Genomic DNA, 18,120 nt, shown 5'->3' with positions numbered 1-18,120 from the left:
TGATCTTAAGGATTTTTGAAGATTCAAGAAGTTCTAGAATATGAGGAAAAGAGAATCATGATCTAAGAGATATGGATTGAGAGTGAATTGTATCCATTAGGGGAGGAAGGTCTGGGTCACACGAGGTAGAGATGTAAACGGATGGTCGAAAATCCGAATTCGATTCACATCCGAATCCGTTTAAAAGTATCCGTATTCGGCCAAGAAATATCTGAATCCGATCACATCCAATCTGTATCCGGGCCGAATCTGATCCGTGTACAAGCCTAACCAAAATGCACTCCCTCCCTTCTCTCCATTGGCTTGTTGTGTATGATGCCAATCTATTATGACAATGTGTAGACCCCTCTTCCTTAAAGTAAAATAAGAGTTTTTCCGGAAGTTATTTTTGTCCACCTTGGACAGGTTTTCTAAGTGGATCACATGTACTACATGGAGGGGTGATGTTGCAATTCCAGCCATCCAATTTTTGGAGTGCACACTTTTGATAATCCTTAACTTTTTAATGCTTCATTTTGCCATCGGCTCCATTTGTTTCTTCTTGGTAAATTTTACTTTGTAAATGTAAAATTTTACATGTTGAAAAATTTTCCAATGTTTGTCCATTGAAAAAATGAGCATTGAAAAACTTTTATACATGAAAAATTTTATACGTCAAATTTTTTGAAGTGAAAATTTTACATCGAAACAAACAGAGCAATCGAAAGAAATTTCACATGCGAGTAGGAAAACTTGCGGTCTAATTATCTATAGAGTTACAGCCTGGTTGACATATGCCAAAACTTAAGACCAACTGTAGAAACATCCTAAGATCATCCTATAAAAATAAAATCGTTTACGCATGCTTTCAACAAAGTCGTTGTAGTATAGTGGTAAGTATTCCCGCCTGTCACGCGGGTGACCCGGGTTCGATCCCCGGCAACGGCGAAATTTTTTTGTTCTCACGTCGACGCTAAATCATACGATATTTCCGTAATTTAGCCACGTGTCTTTCCATTTCATTTTGGCGGGGCGGGAACCATGAAAGTATGAAACAAAAGATTCCCGCCTTTAAAAACAAAAACCCTCCATGATCCATTGCTCCATAGTCCATTTCCATCACGAGAAGCTTTCTTCAGTCGCGAGGCTTCCTTTTTCCTGTGTTTTAACAGAAATTTAATCGGAGAAAACCAGTCTTGTTCACTTCCGACTAGTCAGACTCTTCAGCTCGCATTCTTTCCTCTCTCCTACTTTGGACATGGAAAAGGCAAACCCTAGCGGAGAGAAACCCGACGGACTGGAAATAATCTCCATTGGAGCTGTGTACAGAGGAACTTGGGACAAGAAGTACTGGAGCAGCTCTAGGGTGAGTCTTTTATTCTTCCTTCTTCTCGAGACCTAATTTTGTTATCGTAAATATCGTAATGGCGATTGGAATAATGTCCTTGTCTCTTTTCTACGGATTGCATCCTATGGTTTCGTCTCTTAAAATTTTATTTTACATCTATATGAAATGATTTTGCGGTTCAAATGGAGATTTAAGGATTTTTTTTTTCGCAAATGTACGAAGTTACTGTTCCCTGTTTACTGCATTTTATCATCGGTTAAGTGATACCACGAAACTTATATATCTTATAGTGGAGCTATTTTTTTCCTTGGTTGGTGGATGTGAGAGTAAAAACAGATCAGGATTGTTATAGTGCTGGAACATCTGCTAAACTGGTTGTGCGAAGAAATTGTTCTGGAGGTTCATGGAGTCTTAAGTTAACTTAGCTGTGATGAATTTACACATATTTCATTGATCGTGTAAGAGTAGAAAGGAAAGGGGGGGTTTTATCTAACAATTAGTATCTAATGTCGGTGGAAAAACTTTGGGTTTGGTCAGTCCTAGAGTTGCTGTGTTGGTAAAGTATTCTAGTCTTATAATCGATATTGTTGCTACATTGAACAAGAATTAAAACCTGTTCCTAGACTTATTTTTGTCCAAAATGACTTGCTTCTACTCCCCTCAATCCCCGGACAGTCATTTTAAATTTTTATATTTAATGTTTTTTGTTTTTGCAGGGTAAAGATCGATATCCTTATCCAGTTGGGTATCATGCTGTTCGCACTCACATTGGGAGCATATACAGGATAGAAATTCATGAAGGTCTTAAAGGGCCACTGTTTGTGGTGTGTATTCAGGCCCTTCCATTTTATTTTTGAGTTAGCATTGGCTTACAGCATAATCTAGGTAACTATCAGAGCAACACTCATTTTGTTTGCAGATTACTTCTACAGATGGACAGTCATGTTCAGGTCAGACTCCAGATATTGCTTGGGATTGCTTTCAGAAGAAAAGTGGTCCTCGGGTAAAGATGTGGCATGGGAAGAGATCTTCTTGCAAGATAGATGGGGTGGAGGTAAATAATAACCCCTTTATGAGCTTTTAACTTTGAAGCTCTGTAGTCTTGTACATTGTTTGATTATCTTATTAGCATTTCTTGTTTTGACCTGTTTAGTTTCCCATCCATTGATTCAAACATCAAATTTACAGTTAGATGGTTTTGAGATGTTGGTGCATTGACTAGGTAATGCTGCAATTACCTTTTCCTCCAATTCCTCTGGTTCCCGGTGGTCAAAGATTAAATTGGTATTTTGCATTTCTAATTTCATTGATTGCAATTAGTAATGCATATCTTCTGTAAAGCAGCTTGAGTTTTTACTTCCGAGCCAATATTTTTTGTCAGGCTATGAGATGTTACCTTCCCCATCCCCCCCCCCCCCCCAAAAAAAAAATCTTAGAAGTTTTATAACTTTATTTCTTTCGTTTTATGATGACATGCAGCTTTTTGGGTTCAGAAATCCGTTTGTCCAACGACTTCTTCGGGAGCTTGTGGCCAATATAAATGGGACAGCAGAACAGAGTTTGCTATCCCCCAGTTTCTTCAATGGTGCTTCTGCACTAGAAAAGGAAACACGGTTTCCGGATTCTTGTCAATGTCCACTTTCGTACTTGGAAAAGCCACATATTACTGGGAAGCGAAGTAGAAAACACAAAATGACTACCATAAATGCTAGTGATGCTAGAGTTAAAAGATTCCGGCCTCAACGTTTTTCAAATGGTTCTGAGGCTGCATCTACTAAACATGAGATTCAAAGGCTTCATCATGATGAGAAATGTAATTGTACTTCACATGTAGACCATGAAAGATGTATAGATCAAGGAACTTTGCCTGCGTCAAAGGACCTGCCCACTACAACTGAGATGGGAAATGGACCAACCTCTGTCGAAGATGGTTCACCCTTTGAATCTGCTCAGTCTTTCGACAATTGTAGAGAGGAAACTGACTTTCCCCAGGATACAAGGATGGTTGTTGGGCTTAAAAACAACGAGCTTTTGAAGCAAGAGAGACTTGTAAGAACTAATCTATTGATGTTTTATCATTTTCCAAGTGTCTTGATTAGTTTCCATTTATATCTGGTCATCACTTCTGAATAAGCTTGCTAGAACCAGCAGTAAATTTGCAGCACCTTGCACAATGAATAAGAGATTTCATGTTAATCCAAGGAATTATGTAGTTTCTTGGTTTCCTACGGCATAATAGGTCATTCAATGATATTTTGCAGGGATGTCACTCAACCATGGAAGTCAGCGATGGAGAAATCCTGATTGTCACAGAGTCAAAGGTTGTCAATGATTCAGATCTATGTGCTCCTGACACCTTGGATCTTCAGCAAGGTACTACTGCATGCACATACAATATCAATGGCCTTCTTTGCCCTTTTTTTTTACTAAAAGAGAATAATCTGTGCAGATAATATTACTGATTCTTTGCCAGAGGAAAGTCCTTGCACTGTCAGAAATGAGGTAATTGCAGCTACAAGGGAATTACATTCAGCAAAAGACATGGACACATCTAGTTTAAATATAAGTTCTCAGAAGAGTGACTACGATTCGGTTGGGCAGGAATTAACCAAATCAATGATGACAGTTCTGCTCCCACGAGCACTTCCTCTACTTAAGAAGATCCCAATGGGAAAAAGGAGTCCTATTCAAAGTTCAAAAATTTTTGACACTAAATGCGACCCTCCTGTGAGTTTAGTTGGCTTGAAGATTCAGGAGGAAAGTAATGGGTTCTGCCATTTTCGCAATGAAGCATCTCCAAGTAAAAGTGTTCAAAACCTTAACAACCTTAGAATTTAGAACTTTTGTCATAATGTTGGCTACTCTGTTATGAGTTTGTGCAGAGAATGTCATATTTGAGCACTTTGGTTCCTTAACTTGTTATGGTGTACATTTGTCTTAGTCCTTTGAGTGTTATATTTTACAGGTAAACTTGTTCCCCAAATGCCTAGTATCCCAAGTTCTGAAGATTTAAAGTCTGTCATACCAGACAGTTTTGAGGATGAACAATGTTGGAATCATGCAAGTAACCAGGGACATATTTTTTTTGATATAGCTAATAAAGCACCTAATCTTAAAGATGTATGCAATCATGATGCTTTGGGACTGCTTGAAAGTGCTGATAGGAGACAGGAGCTTCTAGTTTGTCGTATTAGAACCAGTGACAAGGAGGAGCTTGAACATGTTGATGGTGGGAAAGAGTCTTTACATGTTGGAACCGATGGGAACAAGGAATCCTGCTTTGATGAATTACTAACAACTCCCAATGAAAGGCTGGAGAAGGGAGAAACTCTCACTGATTGTTTAGGTTGCTTGTCTCCCAACAAACAGATATTTCTTGAAGAGTCATATAATGCTTGCAAAAATTGGGATAAGAGTTCATTACCTGTTGAAATTGATTCTAGAGTGGATGATTTTGCACATAAAGACCTCGAGCTTGTACCTAACCATACAGAAGGTGCCTCTGTCTTGCTGCCAAACTTTACTGTGAACAATCATCCTTCATCTTCTCATGCTGAAAGTATGTTCAATGCCGAAGTATCCAATTCATGTAGAGCTGATGAACCACCAAATAACTCTACCTTCCAAGGCAAAGAGAGTGCACATAGACCTGAATTGGCTGTTTTTTCTTCAAAAACCGCAAATCTTGAAAAGGCGTCCCAGCCTCCTTTTTCTCCCAATAATTTGGAAATTATGACTAGTGAAATATCTAAACCAAAACTTATTCAATACTATCGAAAGCATGGTTCTCCTCTGACGTATCAAAGAACTGATTTACATTCAGATCACAGTGCAGAAGACGCAAACTTAACTGGGGCAATGAGTTCCGCTTGTATTTTACAGGAGGAGGTTGACATTAAAAGGGGAATTACCAGAACAGGCAATGACTCCACCTTTGTTCAGAAAGCAGGTGAAGAACATTCAATTAGGAAATATAATGGACCTCTTTCTGAAAGTATAATTTGTAGGAATGTTGGAGATGTATGCATTCCTGTGACAAGTTCTGCCAAAGATGCTTTGCTTGATACAGGAATTGGTGAAACTGGTGACTCAAATAACTGCTTAATGAGAGATGTTTTGCTTGCACATGAAGCCAAGCTCAATGGACAACATCGCGATCCTCACATTGTGGAAGCTAACCTCAAACCCAAGGACTTATTCTTTGATATTGCTCCTTCTGTATCTCAAATTGAAAAAGTGTTTGACCATGCCACGGAATGCACCATTGCATCTGGCCGTGATCCTTATGGTTCCCATGTGAAAAATCATCAAGGTGATGCTTCCAATGAGGTGGTCGAGCCACATAACCTTATGGGGTGCAGTAATATGGTATCATTGTTCCAGAAAAAGGATGAGAAGTTCTTTGGTTGTGGCGAACATAATTCTAAGAAAGGCTTTGTTACGCTTGTTGGATGCTATGTTCATCCAAGCCCAGTTCTCTCTGTACTTTATAGTAACAAAGGAGATGATATCAATATTTGTGTTTTATGCGGTCATTTGGGGGATAATGTTAGAACCATTTTTATTTACAAGGTTCCAATTAAAGAGCCAATTAGAGGATACCCTTCTTTTCTTGCTTACTCATCGATCATGCTGCCAATTTCGAAAGATTCATTTGGAAGAAAAGTAAGCCTGTTGTATTATTCTCTCTCTCTATTTTCTAGGATGGACATGTTTGGCCAGTTTATTATTTTGATCTGATGCATTTTCTTATTTTTGCTAGATCGCACTTGAGAGATATGGGTTCCAATTTACTCCGGATGGGCAGTGTCTTGTTTTCCTGGACACTATCAAGGCACCTTGTTGCAGGTTGCTCACTCTATTTAATGTATATTAATTATAGAAAGTAGCTACATAAAGTCTGAAGTATGATTGATAGTAATATGCCGCATGTGTTTTCAGGGAGCAAAGTATTCATTGTTTGTGTTCTGCATGCACCTCACAATCATTTGAGGAGAATGCTGTAAAGGTTGTGGCCGTGAAACTTGGTTATGTTTCAGTCATTGTCAAGTTAAAAGCTGTTGAAAGCATTCGGTGTATACTAGTTTGTGGAAACAGTCATCTTGTTTCTGTTGAAGAGAGTGGGAGACTGCATGTTTGGGTCATGAATTCCGAATGGAGGTGACAGAAACATATCTTCCTTCTCTCACATTTTACTTGTTATTGGAGCTGCTGGTTTCTCCTTATGTGCTTTTGATTCTTGTGGGGACGAGGTCTATCAAATTATATTGTTGGTAGTTTCTGGCAACCAATCAATTGCATTGTGGAACTTTTTTGGTCAGACTGCATATTTGGGTCATGACTCATGAATTCAGAATGGAGTTGACAAAAGCATGTATATATTCTTACATTTTTTTTTGTTATTGTAGCCATTGGTTTTCCTTAACATCCTTTTGATTCTTTTGGGTAGGAGGTTTATCACATCATATATTTGATAATTTCTGGAAACTGTCAATGTGTTGTCAAACTTTTTCAGGCAAGACACTTGGGTTGAAAGTAGTTTATGATGGAAGTTAGACACTAGATTACTTGATGTTCTTACTCATATTCTTTACATGCACAAACAATATAAGAGAGTGCAATACAGAGCTTTGTGCAGAATGTTGCTTGTTCTACCTTATAAGGAGAAACCAGTCATTCCAACACCTGTACAAACTTCTAGGTGTGGAAGTGATCTATATTTTTTCCCCAAAATGGAATGCTATATATTATAAGTGTAGATGCGGGAGATAATGATCTTTTAAGGTTCAGATCAACCCATGACACTAGGACCTGATGGTTGTGCCAGAAAATACTGAGAATACCTAACTCATGATATAGATTCCCTCATACTGTTTTCTGATAGTGTACTTATTATAGCCTAATCAGTTTCCTTTCAAATTGGTTGGCATCAGCATCAAATGAGCATGGGTCAGAGGTGCATTCTGTTTGAGAGTGTGGTGGGTATATGGAAATAGATGGCACATTTAGTTGTTTTTTTGAATGTGAATTAGTATAGAACCTTTGGACAAGCTAGTTATAGATATGATGATAACTTCTCTTCAATGTTCTTTCGACCAACATGGATGCAGAAGATTTCCTGTTTCGCTTTAAAGGAGACGTTGTTGTGAATGAGCTTTGATAGGGTGAATTTTAGTTTTATTCATTTTGTAGAATTTTCAGACATTATAGGATAGGAGTGGTTTATGTGTTCACTGTTCTTTGTGTGGTGTAGCTGCAGAAGCCTCAATTGAAAAATCTGATAGCAGATAAGTGCTTAAAATCTGCTAATCCTAACCTAAAAATTTGAATTCATTTAAATTCTGATACTTCTGGATATATTGTTTAACTACTGCTCCATGTTTTTCAGCATTCATATTGTTGCTTTTTGTGGTTATCTTTTGTTTGATTTCCCCACTTTTTCTGGGGTAAAGTAAATTTCTTCTGTTTTGAATTGCTATTGAAGTTATGCTGAATGATTATATAATGTCTTGCTTTGCACTTGTAGTGAGCAGGTGGAAGAATTCAGTTTACAAAGTTTTGATTCTAAATCTCCCGATGTAATGGAATTGAAAAGAATCTCAAAGTGTGGCTCTCTAATTGTTGGTCATAATGGTTTTGGAGAATTTGGTTTGTGGTATGTTGCATTCTCCATGTTACAAGGCCATCTGATTTTCTATTATTCTTTCTTTCTAGAATATTCTTTACCTAATCATTTCATGTTTCCTTCACCTTGCATATTGTCACCTGCCAACCATGTATGCTTAGCCATTTTCGTCCTTTTTTTTTTGTTTTTCTGTAGACCACTATATCATCTAGGTACATACTGCTACGAATATATCCAAGTACTTGTGGAAGATGTTTTTCATTAGCTTGAATAAGGTTGCAGGTGGCTTCGTCAAGCCGAAAGGCATGACTAAGAACACTTATTGCTCTTTACCTCTATGGGGCTCAGTTTCATGGAATTAAAATCTATATCCTCTTTTGTCATACGTTTTGAGTAGCTTTTATTTTATTGCTCCTTTCCTTTTTATCTTACAGTGTATTTTAGATTTACCCCTCCCTTTTCTTGATGTATTTGTGTAATTCTTGTAAACTGCTTGGAGTCTTTAGCAAATTTTCTTTAATATTTATCAGGGATATATCCAAACGCACTCTCCTATCAAGGTTTTCTGCTCCAAGCAGTTCAATTTTTCAGTTCATTCCAGTTGGTTTCTTCAACTGGAAACAAAGAGGCTTTGGCGCCAGTAGTACTGACATGGAGGAGCAAGTCAGAGAGATTATGGCTGCTATGGAGGTTTTGTTTTCAGGGGCAAGGGAAGACCATGTCTCTCTTCCACTGAATGGAGAAGATATAGCCATCTGGCTTATTGTCTTGACTGATTCTAATCTTGTGGTTCAACATGATGATAGATCAAACGGCTGCCAGACAAGTCCAGGTGGATGTTGGAGGCTAGCTTTGTTGATGAATAACATTGTGATCTTTGGAAACCCATTGGATCCAAGGTTTTTTCAAACTTTAAATCTACACTACAATACATTGCATTGCTTGTGGATCTTCACGTTAATAAACCTTCTACTTGGAATTTTTTTGGCTACCAAGTGCTTTTTGATCGTATGCATACATACAAGCTCCATTTTTAAGACAAAGCAGGCACCCTATTTTTCAGACTAGAAAATGCATCACAATTCTCAATGGTGGATAAAAATGGAAAAGAGAATCCCTGATATAATTAAAGCTTTGAAGTGAATGAACAGGCTTCTGCTAAAACTCGAACTTTCTTAGAGATAATCCTTTGGATACTCCACTTACTCATTTATACTTCAGTATATAGAATCATTGTCAGACTAGGATGAAAATTTTGCTGCTGTTGGTAGAGGAGGTTGAAGTGTAAAACTTACTTTGCAGAGCTTCTGCCGCTGATGCATTATTTGGTCATGGGATCATTGGCACACGTGATGGGCTTGTGTACATGTGGGAATTGTCTACAGGAGCAAAGCTGTCTGATCTGCATCATGTCAAAGGTAACTGCCTGATATAGCGGTATAAGATTTATGCTAGTATGGTATTTGTCATCGAAATGTCTGCTTCTGAAAGTTAATCTCATTGACTTCTCTTTTAAAGGCCTAGGTGTTTATAGAAATTTCAATATCAAACGAAAGGGTTGGTTGTTAGATTTCCTGGAGATTGAAAATAGTTGATGGGCTGTGAATGCTCATCATTCTCCACCATCTAATTTTTGTGCTGCCAGATTGGCTTCTTTTGATTGTTGGTGTATTAATACTACCAAAACTCCACATGTTGCTCCATCTGCCAAGAAACTGGCAAATGGATCACTTTGTGGATTGGATGCAGCTATAAATAGCATCTGTTGGCTTATCATAGTTTCTCAGCTAAATTGCATATATGAATGGTAAATTAGAAACTATTATTGTTTGACCATTCAAAGCTAGTGATGTGGAATTCTGGATTTCTGGGCCTATGGTCGATCAAAAGAGATAACTGTATTATTGAGCATGGATCTATGAAATGGTCCACTGATTAGACATGATGAACTGTCAAGCTCCCATCTACTATGTGCTATCAGATCTTACCTCTCCATGTAGCTTTTATAAACTTCTCATCTATCAGTAAAACTTTTGCAATGAATTTTTTCTTGCTTCTTGCAAATCTCAGTCTTTAAAGTTGGACGTAATGGAATTGAGAGGAAACTAAAATTCTATTGAACTGTCCTTATCATTTTCTGTTGTGAATGTCTGGCATGCAAGTAATTCAACACTTAATGAGGCCCCCACCTATGACATATGATCACAAACACTGCTTTAGCAATAATTAAATTGGATATTGAAACCATATTCTGTTAAACTTCACGAAAAAGATCTAATAATCAGATGATTAAAACTCATCCAGTCATATTGGCATAGGAAACCTCCTATGGAGTTCATTGGTGTAGCAGAAATACATATGAAGACATTTGAACATGTCCTTTGAAGCAGTACTTAACCTGACCCAGGTTCAAAATTGAAAATGGTATTGGTTTGGTCTGAACCAGTTTGAACCTTGGATTGACCAGATTGAAAGATACAAAAGCACATGATTTATTATGTTCTTTATGGATAACTAATTCATGGCTATCCTATCTTCTCCAAAGTCTGAAGACAACTAATATGATATAGTTAATCCTAGTGATTACATACCAATTTTCCGTCATCAAGTTTAGATTTAATTTTCTAAAAGATTTGGACTTTTCTTAAGTTCGAAACTACTAAATTTATAATCCGTTAAAATAAGTTCTTAAAACCTTTCAATTGTGATTCTTTATTAATAAGGGCTTTCTAATACCAAAAAAGAAAAAGAGCTAACTAAATTGCATATTCACTTTTCAACCTTGTTTTATAGTTTTTTAGTACTTCGATGTGGGTATTGAATCTTGGCTCTTACTACATTGCATATTCACTTACAGAATTTTTACCAACCTTTGATTGCTGAAATTGAATAAAAAGTGAGAACTGTTCATCTGCCATCATAGATTGTTAAAACATAGACCTAATCTCTTGTATATTATATATAGTAGTCATCTGCTTACTAATCAACCTCCAGCAACATGCTAATAATCTAATTACATTCAGATGGACAAGTATTTTGGGTTAAAATAGAGTGAAGCTTTCATTGTTTATTTCAGGTTTGTGATTCTTTCTCTGTTTTTTTCTTCTTGTGTCTCCCATACAAGGTGGTGTATCACTTATTGCAGCTGATTCTGGGTCAGGTGTGTTTGCAGTAGCTGGTGATGAATGTCAGCTGCTGGTTTATCTACACACCTAAATGAGTTTTTGGGAGTAAAGAGCTAAATAAGCCAAGTTGCTCCACTTCAATCTCCCAATAGCTTGATCACTTACAATGTGTCATTTGGCTGAAATGGAAGACACAATGTTACGGATCAATGAGGGGAAGAAAATAGAACACAGAATCTAATAGTTGATGCATTGAACACAGTACTTGTAATCTTTTTGGTCAAGTAATAAAAAAATGTATATTTTGCATATCAAGAGATATAATTCTAACTCCTTAAATGGAGTAGTGAATTGCATGGATACATCTCATAGTGGTCTTTACGGGTCAGAGAAATTCTTTCCATCAAACTTCATGCATATACGTTTTTCTACCTTTTTTGTTTTTTGAGATTTCAAATTGCTCGGCCAAAAGAGGTAAGTAGTTTAATTGATGGTATAAGATAAAATCCATTTCTTTCTTTTGGAGAATGGCAAGTATGTAGTCCCAGTCTCTTTGAATTTCTTAGACTTTTAAAATTTTTAAACTTGTATGTAATGATATAGAGATATTACATTATTTTGGAATTGTTACCATGTATAGATGATGATATGAATATGTCCATCATATTTGGGTCCCAAACAGACTGCAATGTCTTAATAATCAAAAGCATGGTAGAATGACTTTGGGCTATGGGCATATTGAAACCTAGCTCCCTCTGTTTTTACGGAAGTTACAAACTTAAGCTGCAAATTTGGCAAATGCAGGAAATGGTAATAATGATCAGGTGGCATATTTGGGGGCCGAATTCAATCATATAACCAAACTTGCTGGCACATTTGCCTTTATATTTTCAATAGGTGAGAATTATTCAAGTGAAATGCTTATAAGCCATATGAGTGAGGATTTTTTACTCAGAATCGGGCTGAATCACTCAATCTGCCCCTCAGGTTTGAAACTCTGCAATACGATCTCAAAATCCTGGGAATCGGCTTGCTCCAGATTGTCCAAAATTGGGATCGATCATGGCTCATTCCAATCCAAATCAACCAATTTGACCATGCGATTGAAATAGTGCATATGAGCCTTGCAGGCTGACCAGTTGGAAAAATTATTTTCATTTTCCAATTCTATTTTCTAGGGTTCACGACCTGCCTCACATAGATACAAGGTAAGCAAAACAATTGTACAAACTACTAAGTGTTTTGCAACATTTTCCTTTGCTTTGTTGCGGTACTTAGCAGAATCATGATTGAACTCAAACTTGCATGGGGGAAGAATAACATTGCTATTCCATGTTTGAATGCCAAAACAGGCTACTTTACGTCTCTTATATGGCTTCCAAAACTAAGAAATTCAACTAGAACCCTAACTAATTCTAAAAGACAGACTAGATTATAAGTACTCACTTGATTATAAACCAAACAGATCTAATATGACTATGAATAGAGCTCTGAAACAAATAATATGGGAGAGGGTGGTGGGGAGGAATCTCCCATGCCATCACAGTTTTAGCTATAGGTTGGGGTAGATTTAAAGGATAACCAGTAGATCTTTAGTCTTTGTTGAAGATAATGATACAACATGGTCTGACAATTATACAACACATACACTAAACAAGTACTAATTGTGCATAAGTATCTATTGACAATTGCAAATAGAGTAATGGGATAGAATACATCTCTCCTCAGAAATTTCTCTCTCCCCCCACGCTCTGTTATATCATCCCCATCCATCATTTCTCTGTCTCGATTCTTCATAGAGATAATCGGAGACTTCTAATAAAGTAGGAAGACAATAGTCGGACATGAAACTATTTTTATCCTTTGAGAATGCAAAATCGGCTTAGAATGCATTTCAAGAATGCATACCAAACACTCCCAATGACTTTGTATTCAACGTTTAAGCCTTGTTCTATGAATATCCAGTCCTAAAGAGGTAAGAACCAGTAATGGCCCGGAGCAAGTGACAATGGAATGGAATCCCCAAGCTTCATGGAGCCGTCCATATTATGGCACCTATTCTCAGACAACTTGAATTTCCTGGGCTCACCAGCTCAGCATGGAAGAACGATTTTTGTGACTAGAGGATACTCTTTTGTATTACATTTCACAAGTTGAACATGTTAATGTGTCAGCTGAAATAAATTTAAATTTTGCAAGTCTACTCTGCTTGCTTTTCCATGGAGAATGGGCAAGATGTGAGCTTCAACTACTGAGTGCATCCGTAGCTAGCACCCACTACCCACCGTGTCTGTCTCTCTCTTCCCCGCTTTGGAATGACCTCCTTGCCTCTCCTGTATTATATCTCATCCCATGCCTCCATTGGTGCCGCCCGCTAGCTTACTGTAAGCAGGCAGTGTAAATATCCCTCTCCCATAATATATATAACTTTGTAACTAGGAAGCAGAACTCTTTGCTTCACAGTAGTTTCAGTCGATACTAAAACATAACCTTACTCACTTCAAATCTGATTTGAACTATGAAAAACTGACCAAAACAATTTCTTTCAAGATTAACTTGAATTAGAAAAAAGAAGAAACAGAAATTCAAAGTGGCAGATGAAGATGGCAAAAAATCATAGATAGAGTCAAACTGTTCAAAACTCCTCCAAATCTGACTGTTTGAAAGCAGGGGAGAGATGGGTATCTTATGATTGAAACCCATAGAGAAAAGGCATCAAAGAGGGTGGAGTGGAAGACAAGTACCAACAGGAACTATTTCAACCCCATAAATCCAAACAGCATCATTTCTCCATTCTACTGGGAAAATCGTACAACTTTACTGCACTGAAACTCCCCCACCTCGTTTCCAACACATACCAAACGGGTCCTAGGGCTTTGTCCGAGACTAAATGGACTCACTCTTCAGTCAAAAAACCAAAAGATGATAACAAAACTGCCAAACTAATCCCAGGCATCTCCAGTCAGATCACTCAACCAGACATCCTTGACCAAAGACATCATAACAAAATTCAGGTCCTGGGGTCCTCGCACGGTTAGAAACAGATCAAACAGCACAAGGTCCACCAAATCATTGCCTTGTTCCATCATCTCAATTATTTTTGACAAAAAAAATAAAAAAGAAGGAATGAACAAACTAACTCCAATACGGAATCAAATTTTTGTTTCATAGGTAGAAGATTTAAAAATAAAAGAATGCATGCATCATTCTGCAAAAAAATCACTCCACCCTCAGAGGTGAAAAGATTGAATATAGTCAAAATACAAAACAGTTCCATGAATAATAAGTTGAAGCTAAATTGAAGCTATCAAATAATTGCCGGAGGTAACTGTTAATCTAAAGTCCTATTAAGCGGTGCCATTGGGTAGTTTGGCATTTTTAGGTGGGTTGAGTTCATCCCATGCTTCAATCCATGTGACCATGGCATCAGCTAGCTTGTCGAAGTAAGGATCTACCTTCACAAGCTTCTCTTTCACCTGCTTGGAGAGTTCAATGTAGCACTGTTGAACAGTTGTGCACTCTTTTGGAAGGGTTGCAGCCTGGAAGAATGGGATAATCTCTTCTTGCCAGAAGATGCCCTTGTACTCTTTCTTGAGGTTCACAAATGGGTTGCTTGCTTTGCTGTGCCAGATGTAAGGCAGACCAGTCTTGATTCCCAATCCCAAATGGTCACAAATCACCTACAAAATTATAAATAGGTTTTTACATTTGAACAATTCTACATTTTTGGATCACCTCATGGTTCTTTTCCTCTTCAAAAGAGAAACAGGATATACAAACACAGAGAGAAATACATCGCCATACATACAATATGTAACCAACAGTTGGCACAAGACTATGACTGGAAAAGGTTAAAGATTTGAAGCACTTAGATCCAAGCATTTGATAAAAAGCAAAGGACAATAGAAACAAATAATAACAAGGTAGATACCACCAATTAATCATAAAGGGAAGAAAAAAAAAATTTGTTAGGAAGAAAATTTGTAAAGCCGACTGGTTCCATACTCAAAATAATAAGAAATATGAAACCAAGTAGCTGGAGAATCAGACAATCTGGACAGGAAAAACTAAATTGAAAATGATGCAAAAAAATGTGAGGGAAATCAACATCAAGAATAAAAGAGTAAAAGTTTATATATTTTTCTTAAAGATACCTTGGTGCACCAGCCAGCCCACATATCATCGTAGCGTCCAATGGGCTGACCATCACCCATGAGTCCAAAGTACATTGCAGGGCCAATCAAGTCACGGTCGAATGCCAGATTCATACCACACATAGGAAACAGGGTACCCTTTGGGATGGTCAGAACTGCATCTACATACCTGACAGAGATAAAAAAAAGAAAAAGAAAGTGGATTAAAGAAACCTCACAAACAAGTGGATTTGAGGGGATCTCCTAGGAGTGGAGGACCAATATAAAATACCTGGTGTTTCTTTCAAGAGGCTTGACAAGCTGGGTGGGAGCATCATAGTCTGGGATGTTGAGCCAGAGGCCATGAGAAACAGCTGTTGGAACACCCCCACGGAGACTAAATGGGTATCCACGGACATAGTCAGCACCTTCTCGGAATGGATCATACAATGTGTTGAAGAAGAAGGGGCTGGATGGGGTGAGGATGTTCTTAATGTGCTGTTCAAGTGCATTGATTTCTTTGCCAGATGGATCTTTAGCAACCTGTAGGGAACAAAGAATCAGACAAGTCACAGCAGAAGGAGAGCAAAATAGAGCAGAAAAATAAGCACATCACTTTTAATCTGCATATGACCCAAAAAATATATCTATACATCAAGCATTTCTAGAAGCAGTGACCCCAAAGATTAAGTAAGAATGATCTTCCGGTCCTTGATTTCAACTGAAACTCAGTGAATATGACACATCTACTGCTTGTTAAGTCTGACTACTAAAAATGTCTAGGAAGACCAGATCTTGATCAATGTTCACCCTTCTCCATTGTAGATGTGACCCACCAATTAGATCATCCAGTAAAATATGTCCAAACTGTGAGAATTATTTTTCTTTCTTTTTTTTTTTTTTTTTTTTTGGAGAGGATAGATTGTCAGTGGAATGAGGCCCAGTAACCATCATTAAGGAAAAATCACATCAACGGATGCTCTGGATGTAACCCATCCTTCAGTATTTCTAAAAGCAACACTGATCACCAAAACAACGCGTGACCCACACTCGCAATGTTATTGGTGAAGCCTGATCTCAGTCTAATCCAGGAAGTACTGTTCACTTTTCCCCAACTCCAACCGTTTTTTGGAGACATTTTTCTGGGGGCAGTTTTGTACTTTTGAGAATTAGAGTTTCTTTATATTGTAATGCGCTAAAACGCTATATATAAAAGTGATCTCACAAGGAGGCGGGTGTGAGAGTTTCTAATTTCTTCATCAGAATAGCCGACGTAGTCCATCTTGGGTGAATCATGTAAATCATTAATGTCCTCTCTTTTCTTTTGCAATAATTTTTCGGTTGTATTGCTACTTCCTAACACTCAAATCAATTTGATGACGGAGACATCAAATGCACAAGACTTTCACATCCCTAACTTTCAAGAAAAAGAAAGAAGATAAACAACAGATCCAATGCCACCCCAGATCACTCTCAAAGGATACATCAATAAAACCAACTGACCTCACAAAACTAGAAGCCTAAACTATCAATTAAATTTTAAAGGTTGATGTAGAAACTAACTTCTGGATTTAAAAATTGCAAAAATGACATTAATTAAAAAACAATTCCAAAGATCACACATTTCTTCCTAATAGATTGCTTAGTTTTAAGACAACGAAAGAAAAGTAATGTCCATTGACAATAATTTAAAGAAAAATATATTATAAAACCATTTTACTGAAAACCGATTATTAGATTTCTAGCTACGATTTCACATTACGGCTCAAAAGTAGAAAACCATAGCCCAAATTATTTAAAAAGAAGGTGAAAAGTACAGAAGATTATAACAGATTCATAATATATAATGCCGTATAACCCTAAATCCCAAAACCTCACCGACAAAACAGTGAGGGAATGGCATCAAAATCCAGTCTTCAAAACTGAAACTTTATGAACCGATTCCTAGGAAACCTCTAATTTCTCCCCCACAAATCTGTCGACCAAGATCAAAATTCAGTTTTCTGTCGGAATCCAAAAACCCATCAAGATCCAACCTCCCACCCTCCTAAAACCCAGAACATGCATCAGTAAAGAAGAAGAAATCTCAAATTTCAAAAGAAAAAAAAGAAAAACTTACGAAGCAATCGTCGTCGATGGTGAAGATGTACTTCTTCTTAGACACCATGTAGCCGAAGCAACGACAAGCAGAATCCTTGAAGGAAATGCAGGAAGCTTTAGGACCCAGAATCTTGTTAATGTCGTTACGGTTGTAGAGTTCATAATCGAACCCTTCAGGGACCAAGATGGTCCTAGAAGGATCACCATCCTGAACGATAATCAGATGGTAAGGCTGGAAGAATGGTCTCCACATCTCCAGAAAATCGAGATTTCGAATGGTGGGTATGACGATATCGAGTTCATCCTTCAACAGAGGAATTGCTTCCGCCATTAGAGCAATGAGTTGAAGAAAGATCCAATCGAAACTATAGCAGAAGAGAAGAGACGCAACCCACCCAGGGTGATGGGGGTGTTGTTTTGGTTTTATAAATCTGAACAGTGACGTGTCACGTATGAGCCCGGTGTGGTCGGCATCAATGACTGAACCGACCAAACGAGAGGCAGCACAGCACCTCTAGACCCATTCAAAATTTGCCTGTGTTTCTGGAGATTTTTTCTGTAAAAAACAAAATAATTATTTTCCTGAACCAGGCCTGATTGGATTTTTTCTATTTATAATTGTTGTTTGGAGGTAAAATTGAGTTATCTCAGTTATTGCGTTGCTCTAAAAAAAATCAAACGAAAGGCAATGAAAAGGATTGTGACCTTCAGGGTAAGGAACTTTGTAGGAAAATATATGCCAGACTATTGAAAGATCAAACTTAACAGTTGCTTTTACGGTATGAACACCTTCAATTTATCACTTTGCAT

At 37.5% G+C, this 18,120-nt stretch overlaps 2 protein-coding genes and 1 non-coding gene across 3 annotated transcripts; 2 read left to right on the top strand and 1 right to left on the bottom strand.

Annotated features, from left to right (window-relative positions):
- Positions 1 to 855: 855 nt before the first annotated feature.
- TRNAD-GUC lies at positions 856 to 927 on the top strand. The gene has a single exon. It is a non-coding gene; the product is annotated as a tRNA-Asp (tRNA).
- A 228-nt stretch (positions 928 to 1,155) lies between these two features.
- Positions 1,156 to 11,367, top strand: LOC122664583. Its single transcript, XM_043860463.1, has 13 exons — positions 1,156 to 1,345; positions 2,044 to 2,151; positions 2,247 to 2,381; positions 2,807 to 3,376; positions 3,589 to 3,700; positions 3,777 to 4,127; positions 4,293 to 5,992; positions 6,090 to 6,175; positions 6,269 to 6,487; positions 7,854 to 7,982; positions 8,483 to 8,851; positions 9,255 to 9,370; positions 11,077 to 11,367. The coding sequence occupies exons 1-13, from the start codon at positions 1,238 to 1,240 to the stop codon at positions 11,166 to 11,168; spliced, it is 4,095 nt and encodes a 1,364-aa protein (XP_043716398.1). The 5' UTR covers positions 1,156 to 1,237; the 3' UTR covers positions 11,169 to 11,367.
- A 3,024-nt stretch (positions 11,368 to 14,391) lies between these two features.
- On the bottom strand, positions 14,392 to 17,663 carry LOC122665321 (probable UDP-arabinopyranose mutase 1). The gene is made up of 4 exons (XM_043861439.1): positions 17,330 to 17,663; positions 15,503 to 15,753; positions 15,232 to 15,400; positions 14,392 to 14,757 (listed from the first exon to the last, which is right to left on the bottom strand). Exons 1-4 carry the CDS (start codon positions 17,639 to 17,641, stop codon positions 14,425 to 14,427), a joined length of 1,065 nt encoding a protein of 354 aa, XP_043717374.1. The 5' UTR covers positions 17,642 to 17,663; the 3' UTR covers positions 14,392 to 14,424.
- Positions 17,664 to 18,120: the final 457 nt, after the last annotated feature.

The sequence above is a fragment of the Telopea speciosissima genome, chromosome 6 (assembly GCF_018873765.1).
Source record: "Telopea speciosissima isolate NSW1024214 ecotype Mountain lineage chromosome 6, Tspe_v1, whole genome shotgun sequence".
NCBI classification, from domain to species: domain Eukaryota; kingdom Viridiplantae; phylum Streptophyta; class Magnoliopsida; order Proteales; family Proteaceae; genus Telopea; species Telopea speciosissima.
This window is presented reverse-complemented; position numbering and strand designations above follow the sequence as displayed.